The sequence below is a fragment of the Chiloscyllium punctatum genome, chromosome 25, assembly GCF_047496795.1.
Source record: "Chiloscyllium punctatum isolate Juve2018m chromosome 25, sChiPun1.3, whole genome shotgun sequence".
NCBI lineage: Eukaryota > Metazoa > Chordata > Chondrichthyes > Orectolobiformes > Hemiscylliidae > Chiloscyllium > Chiloscyllium punctatum.
Window position 1 is genome coordinate 67,763,694 of NC_092763.1, and position 23,105 is coordinate 67,786,798.

The 23,105-nt window shown below is 41.5% G+C and overlaps 1 protein-coding gene across 3 annotated transcripts in view; it reads left to right on the forward strand.

Moving 5' to 3' along the window:
• Positions 1 to 23,105, forward strand: part of LOC140496025 (phosphatidylinositol 3,4,5-trisphosphate 5-phosphatase 2A-like) — a 190,842-nt gene that overhangs the window by 119,395 nt on the left and 48,342 nt on the right. For all 3 annotated transcript variants that reach the window (XM_072595470.1, XM_072595471.1, XM_072595472.1), the window contains 7 exons: positions 3,444 to 3,588; positions 8,142 to 8,265; positions 12,939 to 13,070; positions 16,460 to 16,544; positions 18,568 to 18,660; positions 21,272 to 21,391; positions 22,331 to 22,445. In XM_072595470.1, the coding sequence (XP_072451571.1) occupies positions 3,444 to 3,588; positions 8,142 to 8,265; positions 12,939 to 13,070; positions 16,460 to 16,544; positions 18,568 to 18,660; positions 21,272 to 21,391; positions 22,331 to 22,445 (814 nt within the window). The remainder of the gene's footprint in view (positions 1 to 3,443; positions 3,589 to 8,141; positions 8,266 to 12,938; positions 13,071 to 16,459; positions 16,545 to 18,567; positions 18,661 to 21,271; positions 21,392 to 22,330; positions 22,446 to 23,105) is intronic.

The following is a 23,105-nucleotide window of genomic DNA, read 5'->3' on the forward strand; positions in this document are numbered from 1 at the left end:
GAACTGACAGTAGTTAGTTAAAGGTAGTATAAATGCCACAGATACAGAGACAAAGGAATGGGTGATAAGATCACAGAATCCTGACACTGTGGAAGCAGGCCATTCGGACTGTCAGGTCTACACCGACCCTCTGAAGAGCATCCCACCCAGACCCACTCCATCCCTGTAATACTGCATTTCCCATGGCTAATCCACCTAATCTGTACTATCAGCTCTGAAGAACGGTGACTGGTCTCAAAGCATTAGCTCTGTCTTCTCTTCACAGCTGCTGCCAGACCTGTTGAGTTTCTCCAGCAACTTCTGTTTCTGTTTCAGATTTCCAGCATTCGCAGTTACTTGTTTTGTTTAATGTTAACGGTTATAGAGTCATAGAGATGTACAGCATGGAACCAGACCTTACGGACCAATCCGTCCATGCTGATCAGATATCCCAACCCAATCTAGTCCCACCTGCCAGCACCTGGCCCATATCACTCCAAACCCTTCCTATTCATATACCCATCCAAATGCCTCTTAAATGTTGCAATTGTACCAGCCTCCAACACATCCTTTGGCAGCTCATTCCATACATGTACCACCCTCTGCGTGAAAAGGTTGCCCCTAAGGTCTCTTTCATATCTTTCCCCTCTCACCCTAAACCTATGCCCTCTAGTTCTGGACTCCCTAACCCCAGGGAAAAGATTTTGCCTATTAATCCTATCCATGCCCCTCATAATTTTGTAAACCTCTATAAGGTCACCCCTCAGCCTCCGATGCTCCAGGGGAAACAGCCCCAGCCTGTTCAGCCTCTCCCTGTAGCTTAGATCCTCCAACCCTGGCAACATCCTTGTAAATCTTTTCTGAACCCTTTCAAGTTTCACAACATCTTTCCGATAGGAAGGAGACCAGAATTGCTTGCAATATTCCAACATTGACCTAACTAATGTCCTGTACAGCCGCAACATGACCTCCCAACCCCTCTACTCAATACTCTGACCAATAAAGGAAAGCATACCAATTGCCTTCTTCACTTTCCTATCTACCTGCAATTCCACTTTCAAGGAGTTATGAACCTGCACTCCAAGGTCTCTTTGCTCAGCAACACTCCCTAGGACCTTACCATTAAGTGTATAAGTCCTGCTAAGATTTGCTTTCTCAAAATGCAGCACCTCGCATTTATCTGCATTAAACTCCATCTGCCACTTCTCAGCCCATTGGCCCAACTGGTCAAGATTCTTTTGTAATCTGAGGTAACCCTCTTCACTGTCCACTACACCTCCAATTTTGGTGTCATCTGCAAACTTACCAACTGTACCTCTTATGCTCACATCCAAATCATTTATGTAAATGACAAAATGTAGAGGGCCCAGCACCGATCCTTGTGGCACTCCACTGGTCACAGGCCTCCAGTCTGAAAAACAACCCTCCACCACCACTCTCTGTCTTCTACCTTTGAGCCAGTTCTGTATCCAAATGGCTAGTTCTCTTTGTATTCCATGAGCTCTAACCTTGCTAAACAGTCTCCCATGGGGAACCTTGTTGAACGCCTTACTGAAGTCCATATCGGTCACATCTACTCTTCTGCCCTCATCAATCTTCTTTGTTGATCTGTTTGTGGTCTCAGCTCCACTTTCCTGTCGCCCCTGAAAACATTCTTGTCCATCAAAACTCTCTCTAACGCAGCCTTGAATAAATTTAAAGAGCCAACCTCTTCTCCCTTCTGCAGTAGAGAATTTCACACGCATAATGGCCCTCTGAGAGAAAATCTTTCTCTTCACGTCTATCTTAAAAGGGAGACCTCTTATTCATATCTATGTCCCTAATTTAATATCCTCCATAAAAGGAACCATCCTTCTGGTAACCACCTTTTCCAATCATCTCACAATCGTATGTGTTACCATCAGATCACTTGTCATTCTGCTAAACTCTGGTGGATTAAGGCTTAATTTATTCAATCTTTCTTCACAAGATAAGGCCACAGGGTTAGGCTTCAACAGCTTCAAAAACAATTGTACTTTTTTTAAAGAGATCAAACTATACACAGTAACCCAAACATGATCACACTAACACTCTGCAGAACTTCAGTGAAACTTTCTTCCATCTTTTCCATTTCCCTTTGCAATAAGTGACAACATTCTATTTGCCTCCGAATGACTCACTGTATGTGTATAGTAACTTTGTGATTCATGCACCAGGTCACTCTGTACTCCTGAGTTCTCTAACCTCTCTCCATTAAATTAACACTGTATAATGCTTTTCAATTCCTCCTGCCAAAAGTTCACATTTCCCTACATTATCGACTCATAGAGTCATAGAGCTGTACAGAATGGAAGCAGACTCTTTGGTCCAACACATTCATGCTGACCGGATATTCTAAATTAATCTAGTCCCATTTGCCAGCACTTGGCGCATGTCCTTCTATATCTTTTCTGTTCATGTACCCATCCAGCTGCCTTTTAAATGTTGTAATTGTACTAGCCTCTACCATTTCCTCCAGCAGCTTGTTCCATATACGCACCACCCTCTGCATGGAAATTTTCCCCCTAGGTCCCTTATAAAACCTTTCCCCTTTTACCTATGCCCTCTAGTTTTGGCTCCCCTCACCTCGGAAAAAGACCCTGGCTATGCACACTCTCCATGCCCTCCATAATTTTATAAGTAAACCTCTGTAGAGTCACCACTCAGCCTCCAACGTTCTAGGGAAAACAGCCTCAGCCTATTCCGCCTCCCCCTACAGCTCAAATCCTCCACCTTCCAAACTTCTGACAAGTAATTGTTTGTCCCTATCCCTTTCTTGTTATCTTTCTATCTACTCTTAATAACTTGATAGATTCCCACTTTGTTTTGGTGTCATTGGTAAATTTAACCATCATACATTAGATTAGATTAGATTACTTACAGTGAGGAAACAGGCCCTTCGGCCCAACAAGTCCACACCGCCCCGCCGAAGCGTACCCACCCATACCCCTACATCTACATCGACCCCTTACCTAACACTACGGGCAATTTAGCATAGCCAATTCACCTGACCTGCACATCTTTGGACTGTGGGAGGAAACCGGAGCACCCGGAGGAAACCCACGCAGACACGGGGAGAACGTGCAAACTCCACTCAGTCAGTCGCCTGAGGCGGGAATTGAACCCAGGTCTCCGGCGCTGTGAGGCAGCAGTGCTAACCACTGTGCCACCGTGCCGCCCATTCTGCTGGTATTACTGTGATAGCTGAGATCCCAGTACTCATCTTGACCAGAGATTCAAGAAGACCCCTTGACAGGTTCTGAAGGGCAAGGAGGGATGAGCAACAAATGCTGACTTTCGCACAATGTTCACATCAAAAAAAAAGAACAAAAATCCCTCCAGAATCAGACTTTCTGCATGATTGCTGTACCATTTGTTATTCATTAACTAATAAACTCAATGGAACCAATAAGTATCCTTAGTGATACATTTTAATTATATTACAGACTGAAAAGGGTGTCCCAGTGAAGAAATTCTCATGTCTCACCGATCTAATGTTAAACTATCAGCAACCCTTTCAAGGGCTGGTCACACCGCTGCAATATCCAGTGGAGAGAGAAAATGAAAAAGAGATGATGGATGATTTTTCAGGTAATTTTTAATAAACTTGACTGATGTTTGGGTCTAGAGCTGAAAATGTGTTGCTGGAAAAGCACAGAAGGTCAGGCAGCATCTAAGGGGCTGGAGAATCGACGTTTCGGGCATGAGCCCTTCTTCAGGAATGAGGAAAGTGTGCCCAGCAGGCTAAGATAAAAGGTAGGGAGGAGAGACTTGGGGGAGGGGCGTTGGAAATGTGATAGGTGGAAGGAGGTTAAGGTGAGGGTGATAGGCGGAGTGGGGGTGGGGGCGGAGAGGTCAGGGAGAAGATTGCAGGTTAGGAAGGCGGTGCTGAGTTCGAGGGATTTGACTGAGACAAGGTGGGGGGAGGGGAAATGAGGAAACTGGAGAAATCTGAGTTCATCCCTTGTGGTTGGAGGGTTCCTAGGTGCTTTTCCTCCAACCGTCGTATTGCTATGGTCTGGCGATGGAGGAGTCCAAGGACCTGCATGTCCTTGGTGGAGTGGGAGGGGGAGTTGAAGTGTTGAGCCACGGGATGGTTGGGTTGGTTGGTCCGGGTGTCCCAGAGGTGTTCTCTGAAACGTTCCGCAAGTAGGTGGTCTGTCTCCCCAATATAGAGGAGGCCACATCGGGTGCAATGGATGCAATAAGTGATTTGCGTGGAGGTGCAGGTGAATTTGGGACAGATATGGAAGGATCCCTTGGGGCCTTGGAGGGAAGTAAGGGGGGAGGTGTGGGCGCAAGTTTTGCATTTCTTGCGGTTGCAGGGGAAGGTGCTGGGAGTAAAGATTGGGTTGGTGGGGGGTGTGGACCTGACGAGGGAGTCACGGAGGGAGTGGTCTTTTCGGAATGCTGATAGGGAGGGGAGGGAAATATATCCTTGGTGGTGAGGTCCGTTTGGAGGTGGCGGAATGACGACGGATGATACGATGTATATGGAGGTTGGTGGGGTGGTAGGTGAGGACTAGTGGGGTTCTGTCCTGGTGGCGATTGGAGGGGCGGGGCTCAAGGGCGGAGGAGTGGGAAGGGGAGGAGATGCGGTGGAGGGCATCGTCGATCACGTCTGGGGGGAAATTGTGGTCTTTGAAGAAGGAGGCCATCTGGGTTGTACGATATTGGAACTGGTCCTCCTGGGAGCAGATGCGGCGGAGATGAAGGAATTGGGAATATGGGATGGCATTTTTACAGGGGGCAGGGTGGGAGGAGGTGTAGTCTAGGTAGCTGTGGGAGTCGGTCGGTTTATAGTAAATGTCCGTGTTGATTCGGTCGCCCGAGATAGAAATGGAAAGGTCTAGGAAGGGGAGGGAGGAGTCTGAGACTGTCGAGGTGAATTTGAGGTCGGGGTGGAAGGTGTTGGTAAAGTGGATGAACTGTTCAACCTCCTTGTGGGAGCATGAGGCAGCGCCGATACAGTTCTTCCACCTCGGAACCCTCCAACCACAAGGGATGAACTCAGATTTCTCCAGTTTCCTCATTTCCCCTCTCCCACCTTGTCTCAGTCAAATCCCTCGAACTCAGCACCGCCTTCCTAACCTGCAATCTTCCCCCTCACCTCTCCGCCCCCACCCCTACTCCAGCCTATCACTCTCACCTTAACCTCCTTCCACCTATCGCATTTCCAACGCCCCTCCCCCGAGTCCCTCCTCCCTACCTTTTATCTTAGTCTGCTGGACACACTTTCCTCATTCCTGAAGAAGGGCTCATGCCCGAAACGTCGATTCTCCTGTTCCTTGGATGCTGCCTGACCTGCTGTGCTTTTCCGGCAACATATTTTCAGCTCTGATCTCCAGCATCTGCAGTCCTCACTTTCTCCTCCCTGATGTTTGGGTCTAGTTTGATTTGTCAGCACAAGTGCTGTTGATGCTGTCGATGCGATATTTGACTTATATTGCAGTCAGCCCTGTATCAGGAACTCGCAGATTTAATACAAGCAAGATACAAAGTAATATTCCTTCAGTAATATTCATGATTCAATGAAACTCCCATTCTTGACACTGGTATCGGATAAATTAGTCACAGGATAAAGTCAGCAGACTTTTCATAGGATATGCATGAGATAGGGCACCAAACAGCTGTTGAGAAAATATAACTTTGTGAAACTCTAGGTATAGCACACAGTTTTGGTCTTACTGCTGATCTCCATAATTTGAACTTGCCTGTAAGTGCAAAATAAAACTGCAAGCTTTGCAAATACTAAATACATAACACATTTTATGAAATAGTAATTGTGGGCTCTATGTTTCCAATTGGACTGGAGATGTGGAATGCACCGGTTGACACACAAGGGCATGTTGTAGGATTGCTCAAGGCCTGAGGGACAGGGCACATGTGTTCTTAGACTGGGTACTAGCAGTCTGACTGGTCTAGGATCAGAGTGCAAAAGTGCTTGAGTGCATTTACTCTCTCTAGCGAAAGAATTTGCAATATCAATGCTGCCAACATATTGGTAAGTCCTGAGAAAGTGTTCCAGAAAATCTCAGATGAGTTTCAAAGATCCTCCACATAACCACAACAGCAAGGGAAGATGGAATAAGGAACGACACTTGACTAATGTTAGAAATAAAGGCCTGTTTACTCCATCAACTATTCATTGTTAAGAAGGAAGTCAATGTAAACATATAGCCAACATTTTGCCATGTAGCCTCTTTAATGAACAAAAACAGGCATTCAAGTGAGTCAGCCCATTCATCAGCATTAGGTAATCATTTCTAGCACAACCTTTAACTGATATACCAGTTTTGTCTCTATGCTACGTGCAGGCTGATCTGTTGTTTAACTCAGAACTTCAGCTTTTTAAAGATTTACTCAACCAGCATTGTTATCAACACACCTCTGGATCTTCAACCCAAGCCTCCAGGTCTAGAGGTAGGGATATTACCGCTGCACCACTAGGCCCCCACACAACTCCGGAATTGTCAGCTCACAGGACCTTTACCATCTGCACACACAACTGATAATTATTCCTCTAACACCCACTATTTAGTAGAACAGCAGTTGTTACAAATCTGATGGAAGAAATGCATTGAGAATTAAGTCCCATTACTCCATGAGCCACACAATAATGTAAATGCTTGGTTCAATCACTAAAATGGCTGAATTGTTTCACTTTATTCCTATCCTCCAGAATAAAAAAGACTTCACAACATTTCTTTGATAAGCTTAAGAATAACTGGCTTATTATAAACAAAGCTTATTCTTTAAACAATTGGCAAAACCATTAACAACTAAACTATCATCTGAAATTAAACAATATTCCCTAATTCCAAACAATCAGATTCACATGACAAACAAGATATATGGTACTGCAGAGATGGTATAGTTTTTTATATAAAAAGCACAAAAGGGGGAAAAAAGACCCTGTGGGCCAATGATAAAACTCAAATGATAAAATTGGATCATTTTTCACTGTTTCCTGACTTTCCTGCAGAGGAGGTTGAAATGCTGACTATTGTGGAGTGAGAGAAAGTCTTTAGATCAGCTTTCACTTCAGGTGAAAGGTCAGTTGGACTTAGGTCTATGAACAGAAATAACAGTTCAGCTTTCAGAATTTATCACATCTTCAGATGCTGATATTTGGAACTTTCTCAACTTCTCAGAAATATTTCAGTGAGAGAGAATTCTGTTGCTTATGCTGCTTTTGGACTTTTCTGACTTTTTCCTGGGGTGAGAGAGATTTGCTAACTCCAAACTTTGGAGGCCTTGTACTTTCACTGACACAACCAGGTGCCCTGGAAAGACAGAAAACAATCCACACTAGTATTGCTTGGCAACTTTTAATACATAATCCCTGTCTATTCCGATTGCGTTTGTCCAGCAAGGAAGGCAATGAAGACTGATTCTTACTTTGCAAAACCTTTGCTTGTCTCCTTTGCAAAGTTACTTCAATTTTCAGTAATGATCAATTTCAAGAAAGCCCTTCAAAACATCCCTTCAAAACCTTAGAAACCCATTTTAAAAATCTGGAACACCTGAGCAGTTCCATATTCCAGTACTTCATGGCCCTCATCTCTAACTATGAATTCTCAAGCAGGAGAATTCCTGTTCACTCATTGGCTTGTAGCCATTTTAATTTTCATGTTGGTCAGATGCCAAGTAATTCCCTTGAGAGAAACACTTCTGATATCTGAAACGTGCAACCACTATATAGCTCGAGATTGATACTTTGAAATTTCTGAAGATGAATTTGCAAATTATTTTTAAAGAATCGGTTTTTAGGACTGTGAGATAGGTAGTGGGTAAGTATACAATGGAAATATAAGACAGTTACATATAAAATTGTTTATTTTTCTTGTAAAATAAATTCAATTGATAGTTTAGCTTCGTGTGCGCTAAAAGGCAAATAAATATGTCATTGATAGTCAGTGAAGGTTTCATCGTCTCTGTTGCTGAGATAACTTTGCAACTCCAGATTTATTAATTGAATTCACCTTCCATCATTGGTCATAATGGAGTATGAACCCATGCCCCAAGCCATTAGCCTGAGCCCCTAGAAAATGTTGAATGTCTAGTAACATTACCACTGTGCTCTGTCTCCTCCATTACATATAACAGTCTCAGAAGTTATACAGATGTCTTCTTATTTGTAGATGGTGAGGATGAGAAACCAGCCTTGCCTCCTCGTCCATTAAGTACCTCCATCACTTCACCAGAGGCAAAAAACACCCTAAGTCAACAGCTACAGGAACGTTTACAGGAGGGGTCTTTAAAAAGGTAATGCTGTGAGACATGGGTGTTTAAATATCCACGTATTAACTGGAACAGAGACGGAGCAAATAAAGAAAAAGGGGATGATGTACTTGGAATGTATAACGGACAATGTGACGTTTGTATGTTTATAAGGGCAGGTGTGAAGTTAAATTTGGTTATGAGTAACAAAATAAGTCGGATATTGAGTTATGTGTTTGGATATTTCAGCAAAGTAATGATTACAGGACATTAATGTTTGCACGATGATAAAATCTCAGTGACGAAAGGAGCAACAAACATACAACACTTGCATTTATATGGTATCTTTAATATGGAACCACAAGAGCATGATCAAATAAGATGTAATACCAGGCCATTTCAAAAAAAATTAGGGCAGATTGCCATAAGCTTTGATCAAGTCACAAAATTATTACATTGCAGAAGGAGGCCATTTGGCCCATCATGCCTGTATCAGCTCTATTAGCTAGATTCAATCTTCTCTGTTCAGGGAATTCTAGCCGAACATTTGGTCTGCCCAGCAAGATATTAGTTATATTGAGGCTCCAGGCCCTTTCGAGGATGAGATGGGCCTTTCAGAGCTAATGGCTAATTGGAGGGCTGGGGGTTGTTTAATCTCAGTAGCGTCACTAAGAAAAGTGGCCACTGCCAGGATTACACCCAAGTGAGAGGAGTCTGTGATGGTAACCATGCTCAGGGCAAGGTGCAGAAGCCTGATTACGTACAGTGATAAACCTTGGGGGAATGGACAATAAAAGAGTAGGGAGTGTAGAAATTGAGTTGTGTGGTTCTACTGGGCAATACTGCAGGACTGGAGAATGACCAGTGTCTTACCTATTTTCAAATAAAGAGATGGAAATAATAGAGATCATTCAAGATCAGTGAGTTTAATAGATGCAATAGAGATCATTTTAACATCTTTAGATCATGATGCAATATTAAGATATATACATAATTAGAAGCATTCAATATCTCCGAAAGGAAGATAATGTTTGGCAAGCCTAACTGAGTTCCTTCAGGAGGGGGAGGCCATGATTGACAGGGGAAATGCATTTTCGCTGGTGTACATGGACTTCAAGATAACCTTTGGAAAGGTATCTCACAGACACTACTGAAGAAAATTAGGTACTAAGGAGGTTAAAGAAAAGATAAAGTCACCATCGTCCAGATCTCTCATTGGAGTGAGAAGACTGGTGGTAGTTTAACTTGAAGGTCACCATACCTCAGGTAAATGGACAGATTGAGAAGGAACATTTTTCCTGGTAACCTCAACTTCTATAGGAAATGAACTCATGCTGTTGGTATGACTTTGCAAGCCAGCCATCAGCCAACTGAGCTAACCAACCTCCTGCTAAGGCAATAGAAGGGAGATGCCAGAGGAAATAGTGATAACTTTTATCACCAACAATTATAAGTGACAAAGAACTGGCAGCCTGTTTTACATTTCCACTAATTTTCTTTTCAGCTTTAATAGTGTCAAGCCAGTGAGATGATGAACTAAATGTTACAGCCAAGAAACTGAAGGAACAGGAGGAATATAATGTTAAGCATGGTGGCAGAGTTGACTTTTTGAGAGGATCTGGAATTGAAGACAAAAGTGTTAATTCAGAGAAAATCTAAGGTGGGAGGGAAGACAGGGAAGAATGCAGGTCAGGAAGCAATATTTAATATTAACAAGACAGTTTGCACAATTTGATGTTGACGGTGACAGATCGGGCACCAGCAATAAGCATTCTGGAGAAAGTATTAATTTTTGACTGTTCGTGAGATGCTGCATTACTGGCTAACCCAATATTAGTTACCCCATGAGGCTGCCTTCTTAAACTGTTATAGTCTTTAGTGTGTAGGCACACACAATGCTGTTAGCCAGAGAGTTCCAAGATGTTGACCTCTGCTAACAGTGAAGGACTTGTGACATATTCCAAGTCAAGTTGGTATGTGATTTCGAGGGGAAATTGCAGGTAGTGTGCTCTCATGCATTTACAGCCCATGTCCTTTGAGGTGCTAGAGGTTGCAGATTTACCAAGGAAGAAGATGCAACCCCGTCCATGGTGAAACAGAAGAAAATTCAGTTACTAGATGTTCTTCAAATTTAGATGGAAGAGGTGTTGGGTGTGTTGTTTATACTTTAGGTTGACAAGACACCAGGACCAGCTGAGATGAATCCAAGAAGACTGAGAGCAGTAAGAGTCAAAATTGCCGAGGCAATGACAAGAATTTTTCCATCATCTTTAGACTCAGTGATGATGGCAGAAGACTGGAGAATTGTAACCATTACGAACTTGATCAAAAAGGCTGTGAGCATAAGCCACTGTAGACCAGTCGGTCCAAATTCAGAGATTGAGAAACAATAATTCAGGACAAAATTAATAGTTGAGCAAAAGAAGGTTAATTAAGGAGAGGCAGCATGCATTTTTTTTTCATAGAAAATCAGGTTTAACTAACTTGCTGAAGTTTTTTGAAGATGGATTGGAAAGGATTGATTATGGCAATGCTGTTAAGATAGTCTACATGGACTTTCAGAAGACATTTGATGCAGTACTGCATCATGACCAACAGATTTATGAGCAAACTTAGAGCTGGTTGAATAAAAGGGATTTTAGCAACAAGGATACATAATCGGCCAAGCGAAAACAAACAGAGAGAAATGGTAATGGCTATTTTCTCGGGCTCGGAGAAGGTTTGCAATGGAGTTCTCTATGGATCTGTGTTTGGACTCCTTTTTTTTATATATATATTAATGATCTAGATCTTGGTATAAGGGCACAATTTCAAAATTTGCAACGGATAAAGAAATTTGGAAATATTATAAGCCATGAGGTGGACAGTTTGCAATTTCAAAAGGATTAAGACAAGTTGGTGGAGTCTATAGAAAGGTTTCAGGTGAAATTCAATATGGAGAACAGAGAGATGATTGATCTTGGTCAGGAGAACATGAGAAACAATGTACAATAAGTGGTACAACTCAAAAGGGAGTGCAGGAGTAGACAGCGCTGGGTATATATGAGCAGGAAGTTATTAAGGCTGGTGCCACAGATTGAAAGAGCAGTTAATAAAAGATACAATATTCAAGGCTTTGTTCTTCAGGACAGTGTACAACAAAAAGCAAGTTATGATCAACTTGTATAAGACACTAGCTCGGCCTCAGCTGCACGTTAGAAACATGTGAAGGAATTAGGGAGTGTGCAGAAGAGGTTTCTGAGAATGGCTCCAGGCTTGAGGAATTTCAGAAATGAAGATAGATTGGAGAAGTTGGGACTACTCTGGAGAACAGAGATGGCTGCCATTAATAAAGAAGCAGAATTGATATGAAGAAAATGTTTTTCACAGAATAGTTTGTTAGGGTCTGGAATGGTTTGCCATGTAGTGTGGTGAAGGCAGTAAGTTGATGCTTTCACAGGGGCATTCAGACAATTATTTAGGAAGGAATCTGTTCTGATGAAGAATCACCGGACTAGAAAAGTTAACTCTGCTTTGCTCCCACAGGTGCTGCCAGACCAGCTGAGTTTCGCCAGCAATTTTTTATTTTTGTTTCAGATCTCCAGCATCTGCAGTTCTTCATTTTATTTGGGAAGGAAGATATTCAGGGTTACAGGAAAAAGCAGGAGAATGGCAGTTAATGAGATGTTCATTTGAAGAGTCAGTACAGATATGATGGGTTTCCTTCTGCACTATGAGAATTGTGTAATTTTGTGAAATGTGCTTGAGTTGTTTAGGTATCTGAGGACACACAAATAGAGCTGAAAATTGTGCATTCATTACCACTTCTGACCTTTTAGTGGAGTTCATTGATGAAGCAACTGAAGATAGTCAGGCCAAGGAGACTGCCCTGAGAAAATTGAAGGTCATTAATGGTGCAATGGTAGTGCCCCTATCTTTGATCCAGAAGCTCAATTCCTACCAGTACCAGAGATGTTTACTAATATGTCTGAACAGGTTGTTTTTTTTTAAAAAAGGATATGCCCCAAAGAGCTGGACACTGACTGAATTGGAACAAAGGGACCTTGGTGATAAATAAAATGCAATGTTTGAAACTCAAACCTTGGTTTAGCAGGATCTATTTGTTTTTTATTAGGAGAAAGTGAGGACTGCAGATGCTGGAGATCAGAGTCGAGAGTGTGTTGCTGGAAAAGCACATCAGGTCAGGCAGCATCCGAGGAGCAGGAGAATCGACATTTTGGGCATAAGCCCTTCATCAGGAAGGGCTTGTACCCGAAATGTTGATTCTCCTACTCCTCAGATGCTGCTTGACCAGTTGTGTTTTTCCAGCACCAAACCCTTGATCTTTACTAGTCTGACTCAGCTGGAGCATGTGGTAAGAATAACGTTCAAACTAACAGCAAGGAAGAAGAGTACTTGGTCTGTAAAGGAATCAAGGGCTTTGATCTTTCTGAAATGTAAGGGCACATTACCCATTTCACAATGTCAATCAAAACAAAACTCAGTAAATTAAAATGAATTTTTATACTGATGCACTTATACTGTCAGGTATCTTGAATTGATTCACACTGAGCAGCTTTTGGACGAGATTACATCCGAACATTTACTGACTGTAACTGATTGAATAACTAACGATCTTTGGAATGTGACAATGTTGAAAATACTTAATAAGTAGTCTAAGCTTTTGAGGGTATGTGAATGTATTTTGTGCAGTAATACAATTGCCTTATTTACTGCAGTGAGTATGCTGCTTTGCTGAGTGACTACTTGAAGATGAGTCTTCATAAAGACCTTGATGCTATTGGTGCAGGGAACATAGCACTGGTACATCTCAACAAGGCCATTATGAGGTTATGCAAAGACCTGGACAGGTAAGTTTCAGGACCCTGCCTAGGCACTCGCATCCTTTTATATTATTGGAGTAGTGCTATGCATCAGAGGAGTACTCAGAATATTTTAAGAAGGTATCCTAGACCCTAAACTTTTTTTTATTTTAAAGGCAAATTTAACTTATTGTGTTCTAGATGTAATTCCCTTGGTCAAACTACTGTACATGAAACAAAATACAATACATTTAAACATGTGGGCGGCACGGTGGCACAGTGGTTAGCACTGCTGCCTCACAGCGCCAGAGACCCGGGTTCAATTCCCGCCTCAGGCGACTGACTGTGTGAGTTTGCACGTTCTCCCCGTGTCTGTGTGGGTTTCCTCCGGTTTCCTCCCACAGTCCAAAAATGTGCAGGTCAGGTGAATTGGCCATGCTAAATTGCCCCTAGTGTTAGGTAAGGGGTAGATGTAGATGTAGGGGTAGGGGTATGGGTGGGTTACGCTTTGGCGGGGCGGTGTGGACTTGTTGGGCTGAAGGGCCTGTTTCCACACTGTAAGTAATCTAAATCTAAATCTAAATCTAAATTATAGTTAAAATAAATCACAAGAAAGAAGAACTTAGAATAACTTAACACTATTGGAAAACTTGCCAGAATAATAGATAAAGTAACTATTACTAATTAACAGTTCTAATATCCCATAAATAGACACCTTGGCAAAAAGGCAAATTCAGAAAAAATGACTTGTCTGACAGGTAACCCAGCAGCAGAGAGAAACTCCAGTTTCTTACTGTAACCAAAAGAGGGAAAAATAGTTTTGACTTTTTCGAACCCACAACAGCAATTCTTTACGCTAAAATAAATATAGAAAATTCTGGCAATGCGTAGATAGTTCATCAGTGCCTAAAAAATAAAAAAGATACACTAATGATTTTGACATATAACAACATTATGCTCCAACAACGATTCTCTGCGTGAGCTAACAGCCAGTCTTCTGTTTCCTTTTAGACTGCTATAATCAGAATCAGGGTGTCATTATAGCACAAAAAAAAGACCGTCATGGACTATTGATTCCTACTGTTTATTATCAAGATCAATACATTCAACAGACTGACTCTTGATCTGCACAAGAGCATAAGAATTTCAGAAATAGCAGCAGGAGTTGACCTTTTGACCCATCGATCCTGCTCTGTCTTGCAAAGATCAGAGTTTCATCTGATTGTGACCTTCACACCATTTTCCTGTTAACGCACTCATTACTTTTGACTCCCATCCAAAGCAAAATTCTGACTCCTTCGACTTTGAATATATTCACTGACCTAGCCTCCATTCCTGGGTTAGTGAATCCTGTCCTGCGTGGAGCCCCTAAAACCCTCCCTCACTCGGGAATATAACTTTGGGTCACCTGTTGGGAAATGGAACAAATTGACAAAGTTTGCCCAGAAGCTTGTTGTAAAAAGTTCAAAAATTAAAAATAAACAGAGACTATTCCTTCTACTGTCTGTCTTAGATAGGAGACTCCTTATTTTGAAACTTAATCCCCTAAATCTAATTTACCTCATTAGATGAAAACTCCCCTCATTATCAGCCTTGCCAGGCACCCCACAGGGTCTTATATGTTTCATTAAGATCACTTCTAATTCTTCTAAACTACAATGAGTATAGGGTGAATCTGCTCATTTTCCTTCAAACAAGAACACCTTAATCCTAACAATCATTCTCTGAACTGCATCTGATGCAAGTATATTCCCATTGAAATAAGCAAACCAAAACCATAAGCAGTTCTCCAAACTGGTTTTCAGTCTTGCTCTATGCAGTTGTTACAAAACTTCCCTACCTTTATACACCTTTTCCCACTTGCATTAAAGGAATTTGATTTCTTAAGAATTTGCTGTATCGCTATGCTAAGGTTTTGTAACTTGTCCTCTGTACTGCAGCATTCTCTAGTCTAGCACAATTAGATTCCTTACAGTGTGGAAACAGGCCCTTCTGCCCAACAAGTCCACACTGACCCTCCGAAGAATAACCCACCCAGATCCATTTCCCTCTGACTGATGCACCTAACACTGTGGGCAATTTAGCATGCCCAATTCACCTGACCTGCACATCTTTGGCTTAGATTAGATTACCTACAATGTGGAAACAGGCCCTTCAGCCCAACAAGTCCACACAGACCCTCCCACTTGGACTGGGGGAGGAAACCAGAGCACCCGAAGGAAACTCACACAGACACGGGGGGAATGTGCAAACTCCACACAGACAATCACCCGAGGTTGGAATCGAACATGGGACCCTGGTGCTGTGAGGCAGCAGTGCTAACCACTGAGCAACCGTGCCACCCTTGGCCCATCTTGGAATATCCTGGACCATCTTTTCCAGCATGTCCTTTTAGTCAGAGTTATTACGTACGACTTTCAAATTTGTCAGAGAGACATGATGATTGCTGAAACCACAACATTGTCTTATCAGATATTTACGTTCCAATTAAGCTCATAAGACCATAAGATATAAGAGCAGAATTGGGCCAATTGAGTCTGCTTCACCATTTGATCATGATTGATATGTTTCTCCATCCCACTTGCCTGCCTTCTCCCCATAATCCTTGATCCCCTTACTAAACAGGGAGGTGATGGCCTTGTAGTATTATCACTGGACTGTTAATCCAGAGACCCAGGTAATGCTCTGGGGACCTGGGTTCAAATCACGCCACGGCAGATGGCGGAATCTGAATTCAATACTAAAAACAAAATATTGAATTAAGAATCTTATAATGACCATGAATCCATTGACGATTGTTAGAAAAGTCCCATCTGGTTCACTCATGCCCTTTAGAGAAGGAAGCTACCGACGTGTTAGCCCAGAATCAAGCAATGTGGTTGACAGCCCTCTGGATCATTAAGGACGGGCAATAAATGCTGGAATATCCAGTGACACTCTCATCCTGTGAATGAATGACTGAATAAAACAAACATAAAGAAATTAATTAAAAAACAATTTAAAAAGGCATTGGCTCATTTGATATTGAAGATAACTTGCTTCCACTATGGTTCAATTGATTCTGAGATAGCTGATAAGTCCAATGCCCGACCTGAAGACTCTACCACAGACAAGGTAGGTGCTGGATAGATTGGCTGGATAGGTTGTTTGGAGGGTTTCTGCACTCCCTCCAACCTTTGACTTTGCTCGTGTTGCTTTCCAACAAGGTCTCTTGACAGATTTGGTGCTTTCCAGATGAAATATCTCCATTTTACCCAGCTTCAGGACAGGGAATCCCATGATTTGATATTAATGTTGATCACTTTAGGGGAACTTTGAAGGCATCCCCAATTGTTAAATGCTTCAGAGACTCAAATTCAGGATGAACCTTTTAGAATGGACTAATTATGATTTTGTTCCTCTATCTGTTTCAACTCACTGTCAGTTTCTCTCACCAGGGAGATAGACCTGGTGTCCAGCAACCTTGAGGCAATAGTGCAAGTGTTTAGTGGGAATACCCATTCCAACACAGCCAAAAAAGAGGTAAGGTATGAATGGCACTCAAAAACAATGACCTGAAGTTCAGTTCTAAATATAATTTTTCATTTTGTACGCTGTCAAGAAAGGATGTTGAAACCATCCGATATGTTGCAGATTCCTACAACTTCTCACTTTCATTGGGTTTCTACTCTTTAAATTCTGGGGCTGAGAGCGGGGTGCTGACAGATTTTTCTGTCCACCACACCTCTACCCCCCCACCACCAGTCACATGTACATTGTTTGCCTGTGACACTTCTGCACTGTCCAGGATACTCTGCCTTTCGCGTGCAGCATAGTTCCATGTGAGTACCAATAGACAACCTAGAATCTTTGGAAAGAAAGTGGATTGATTGCAGAGAGAGGATTGGTTATCATTTCATTGAGACATGCACCTTGAGTTGACCCTGAGGAAAATTGATGCAACATGATGAGAAAGTGGGGCTGACATTAACTGTCCCACTTCGTAACTGGAAAAGCTGTGCAATTGTCATATAAGTGAAATTTCCTCTCCTCCAGTGAAGCTACTCCAGTGGCATAGGAGCATCAGTCCTGATCTTCGGAAGTGTTGTCTCCATTACATTTCTTGCATTTGTCTAGTTGAGATAATAGACACTGGAGCTGTCTGTGAAACACTTGCATTCAATGATCAAAAGTTAGTGCTGGATTTCTTTGTACATGAAGTGCATGCTTGTGCATAGGCTCCATCATCAAATGTTGAAATATTCAGATTAATATGTAAGATATTTCCATCCAATTTCCAACCACGTTCTGAACAAGTCTGCAGGATCCTGATAACATCAAGGTTTATGATAGAAGTGCAGGGGTTACTGCTATGGCTTTATTGACTGTGGCAATGTCAAGGTCACTGAATGAATAACAACAGTTAACACAAAATCTGTGTACCATGAGTCTTCACAAATCCAATTTTCCTGCTCTTATTAGCAATCCAAATTTAAATACGTTTAAAAAAGACAAGATGCCAAAACAATTTGGATGTATAAATATTTTAAATCAATATTTTTAGTTGCTAATTTTGAGAATAGTTGCGAAATTGGAAAGCAAACTACTGTAGATGCTAGCTATGCTATACAGGCCAGGGCAGTATCTATTCAGGGAAAAATAGAGTTAATGTTTCAGCGCAGACCCCACTTCTTCTAATATTTCTCTTATATTAAGCTTTATTTTGTACCTGTTCTCAGGATGTTGGTAATTTATGTTATTACTATTAATTCCCAGTCTAAAGCCAGAGGGCATAGATTTAAGATGAGAGGGGAGAGATAAAAAAAAGGGTCCAGAGAGGCAATGTTTTCATACAGAGAGTGGTGAGTGTCTGGAATGGGCTGCTGGTGGTGGTGGAGTCGAGTACATTTTTGTCATATAAGACATATTTGACTAGATACATGGATGGGATAGGTATGGAGGGATATGGACCAAACACAAGCAAATGGGACTAGATTAGTTGTGAAAACTGGGTGACATGGACAAATTGGCCAAAGGGCCTGTTTCCACGCTGTCACCCTCGATGACTCAGTCCTTCAAAGGCACTTCTGCTAGTGATAACTCTTCAAGAAGAGTGTCTGAGTTTGGAGCCATGCACATAATATGGGCGTGAAGAACGCAATTTAGTCAGAACTGGCAGATCAGTTGGAGCAGAAAATTGGAGTCAAGTCTGGTAAAATCTGAGGCCATTCATCTTATGAAAATCATAAAGACTCGGATTGACAGATTTAGGAGGAGAGGTTTAAAGGATTCTTGGAGTTCAGATGCATAAAGAACCATATTCAAATTGAATGGTGGAAAAGATTCAAGGGTCTACTTATGTTCTTATAGTACTTTCTTCCTTTAATGTGAAGGATATTGGTTTGTTAGAATGAATTGAGGTTCCACATCAATTTGTCAATGTTTACTTCTGGGTTGTTGTCCATGACATGATCATGCCCTATTATGATTAAATTAGAAGAAAAAACTTGGAAGCCAAAGTTTTTTTATGTCCAATGTTTAATAACTCATGTTTTAATTTTCACAGGAGCCTCTCAGTCCAAGTGGTTCTAATGAGCTGGAAATCCTCATCAGTAAAATTAAAAATCTGGGCAATTTGCTGCCGAACATGGAAGAAAGGGTACAGTTTCTATATCCGATTTGAGACTGTATTGGGGCTGGTGAATTGTTTCATGGGCTAGTATATTAAACTTTCATCTTTTATATCCAGTCAAATGAAAGGTTCTTCTCTCTTCAGGCTGTATGAAGTAAGAAATGAGCTTGAGTGCACACAGTCTGATTCCTATTTCTGCTCACATTTGAGCAACATCTTGTATTTACATAATGTCTTTAATGGAGGATCAGGATATAAAAATTCTTCAGAAAGGTGTGAGGAACATTGGCTAAAATAAAGTGAGCTTAAGATGTGTGACCAAACACTCAGGAAAAAGTGTGAATTTGTAAGGAGAAAGGGGTGGAGTTTGGGGGGTGGAATGGCTTAGACGAGGAATTCCAGATGAAGAATATGATTTACCTGGTTGAAGGTATGACTGCCATTGATGCATGAATCTCCAATAGAAGCAGGCTCAAAAGGCCAATGGCTTACTCCTGCTTCCATTTTCTGTGATAGGGCAAAAGGAGGAAGGGATGCATATGAGGTAGTGGACTGAGATCAGGATCTCAGAATTAGATGTAGGGTTGTCGATTATGAAAATAGAGGTCATAGTGGCAGAGCAAGACAGAATCAGCAATGTTGATACCAATGTGCTGTCTCATTTGGACAGGCCACAACAATGCGATATTAAGAAGCAGTTGTATTGCAGTGCGACATTGTAGATTTTCTTCAAAATGGCAACTTCTTTAAAGGATCTCTATCAATGTAGGAAATGGTTTAAGAAATCATTCTTCATATTTGGGAAATGAAAAGAACCAGAAAATATAGTTATCAGTTTATATCCCAGTTAGGTAGTCAATAACTTATTTTGATATATATTGTATCTCACTATAGTTTTGTAAGCAAGTTGGAAAGGAAGTGATTTTCCATGATGTTATGTCATGAAGATGGTGCTGCTTTAAGAATCAAACAGATTTTTGACTTAAATTCCACAGATTTGAGACATGAGATTCCTCCTTGTCTCAGTTTGAAACATGATCTCTTGTTCCAGCATTCTAATTTGACCAACAAAGGGAACTATCCTTTCTATAGCTACCTTGATTTGATTTGTTATTGTCACATGTACCGAGGTACAGTGAAAAATTTTGTTTTGTGTGCAGTACCTGCAGATTGTGCCATGCAAAGTGCATTCGGGAAATAGAACAGAGCAAAGAATACAATGTTATGGCTGCAGAGAAAGTGATCAAGGAGAGAGATCAACATTAAATTTAAAATTTGAAAGGTCCATTCAGGAGTCTATTAACAGTGGGGAAGAAACTGTTCTTGAATCTGTGTGTGTTTAAGTTTTTGTGTCTTCCACCTGAGGGAAGAGGTTTGAAGGGATAATAACCAGGGTGGGATGGGCCTTTTATTATATTGGCAGAGTTCTTGAAGCAGTGAGAAGTATAGATGGAGTCAGTGGATAGAAGGTTGGCTTGTGTGATGTACTGGACTGTTTTCTCAACTCTCTGTAATTTCTTATGGTTCTGGACAAAGCAGTTGCCAGACCAAGCCATGATGCATCCAGATAGGATACTTTCTATTGTGCATCTATACAAATTGATCATAGTCTTTGTGCACATGCCAAATTTCCTTAGCCTCCTGAGAAAGTAGCTATATTGTTGTGCTTTCTTGACCATAGTATCAACGTCAATCCTCCTTAGCATCTTTTTTACCTCAGTTGAATCTCCTCTCATCCTTCCAGCATGGGAAGGGAGGGAATCCTGCTGGGACCCTACAAACATGGGCACCAGTTCCAAGTGATCTCATGTCACTATGACATGGCTGTTTACCCACCCACCCTATTGCAATCATCAGTGTAAAAGTATAATGAGCCCTTTACCTTCCATGGCTTCTGATGGCATGGCGAAGCTGGCACTTCTCAACTTCTTGCAGATACTTGGGTGGGGTAACAGGAAAACCAAAGATAAACCAAAGAAACATTTATCATGTGACTGGGGGACCCACAGGCAGCTGGCAGAGGTTTAACTTGCTTTGCTGGATAAATTCTTGCACCACTGTAGGACAAGATATAAATAGCTACATTTTGGATACATTGCAGTTGATGAAGTTTATAAGGAAAATGTTCCTGATGAAAACTCTCTCGTATCACATGTAGGTTGGACTGGATGGGGCAGGAAGGTTCCCTTGTACAAGGACATTTGTGAGTCAGAAGGTCTGTCCAACATACAGGCATGTTTCACAGCCTTCACATTGCCTTCCTGGGCAGAATTTAAGCTTGCAACCTGTAGGTTGCTAGCACAGTTCTCTGACCAATGGACATTGTATCCTGTCACTGATGGGGAATGTCAAAAATGAACATTGAGGAACCAAGGGTTATTTTGGAACTGGGTGAGGTCATTGATTGATTTCTGAAGTGTTATTCTGTTAGCATTCATTCCTTGCACTGTCCACCAAGTTCAGTTAACCTGGAACCTTTAGAATGTCCTTCCCATATTCTTTCGCTCTTTAACAATACCAGCAAACTGTCGCTGCTTATGCATCATTGCCAAAATATGAAAAGATACAGATGATCTATTTGTATTCTCGAAACAAAGTTCAGATGGGCTTCACTCACTGTACTTTTGTTTGATGACAGGTGTTGAAGGGGTTGCAGCATATGATGATCACAAACAGGGTGGAATTACCTGTTCACTTAACATCTCCTGAAAACAATGGCAGGAATGCATCCAAACCCATCCCAATCCAGAGCTTCGAGGTAAAAGAGAAAAAGCTTTCCTTTTTTTTAAGCAAATGCAAGTTCTAATGCATAAGTTTTTATCATGGAAGAAATTGAAGCTATGAGGAATGGAGTATTTATCTCCTGTTATTACATCAAGCTTGGATCAGGTGTGAAGCAAGGTTGTTTAGAAGAAAATCTCTTAATGTAAAAGCAGTTTGTAACATATTGCCTGCTTGTCTCTATGCTTCTCCCAATGCTATTCAGTGTCTCTGCTGTTTGAGGATAGGACAGACAGGTTACATCTCACAGTCCCTGATTTTACTCCAGTCTATTACTCCAAATTATCAAAATTTTACTCCAATTCTTTGCTATGGTGTTTGTCCATGGGAAGAGTTACAGAAACCTTTCAACATGTCTTCAATGTAACATGGCTACAATCTTGAACTCATTCAATCATAAGTAGACCATGGCATAATGAGCACATGCACTATTATGCTGTGGACATTTCAAAGTCTCTTTTTATGTGGAGGATGATCATTTACCCTATTGAACTCCCTTACCCTAAAAGGTACAAAACTGTGGCAGAGTTAAAACTTCACAAGCCCTTGGTCTGTGCACAACTGATTGTTTTTTTCTTTTGTGAGTTCAGGATGTGTACACCATCAGCCTGTATAAACATTTCTGTTGACCATTATCCTGAATCTCCCTTCACATCATGCTCAAAGCAGAGGTCACTGGATGCTGAGCAGAAGTGGGAGCCCCAACTGATTTTCATGCTGCCTAAACTTCTGTTACTAATTCTGGCTGAGATCAACTAATTCATCATAATGCATCAATCAAATCCAATCCTTCACAGGACGACATGAGCAATGCAATTTTTGTCACAAACTCAGCAAATGAGACAAAGAAGGATCTTAATGGTCATGTGAAATTATCTTGCTCAGCTAACACTATCTGTTTCTTCTTACATTTTAGGTAAAGCTTGGAAAGACTCAGAAATATACATTGAGTGTTGATGTGGATGGGGGAAAACTTCAAATCTCAAAGAAAGCCGCCGGATCACCTGAGGAATCTATTTCAAATGATAAGAGTAAGGAGAATCGGTTATTAGTCAAGCCCAGTATCGATCCTCAACAACAAACACACAAATCACTGGAAAGGCTCAGATATTGTGCAGCATCTGTGGAGAGTAATCAGAGTTAACGTTTCAGGTCGAGTGATCCTTCCTCAGAACTGGAGTATCCCAGGATCAAGTCTTCTGCTCAGTCTTCATTGGTGGCTGCAGTCTATGCACTTCTTATTTAGCATTTTTATCATATTGAAAATATTTAAGGGAAAATTCAAAGCATCAAGGTTTTAAGTTAGGAGCAAATTACTACATAAGCTGGAATCTGAACTGAAAGCAAAAAGTGCTGGAAATCACAGCAAGTCAGACAGCATCCATGGAATCAGAGCAAGCAAATGTTTCAAGTCTAGATCACTTTTCATCGGAGCTGAAGTGAATGTTGACAGGGCGGTATTTATGCAATACTGGGACAGAGGGGATTGGAGTGCTGGGGGGGTAGAAAGGATGTTGATAGTTCAAAAAGTGATCTGAATGTGAGAAAGGCAGAACTATGGTGTGTCCACCTGCCAGATTGGAAAGAACAGACAGTCCCACTGGGGTGGGGGGAGGAGACCAAAGGTGACAGAGAATATAACAAGTAAAGCAAAAAGGAAGGGAAGGAATGGGTTCACAATTTGCAAGTGT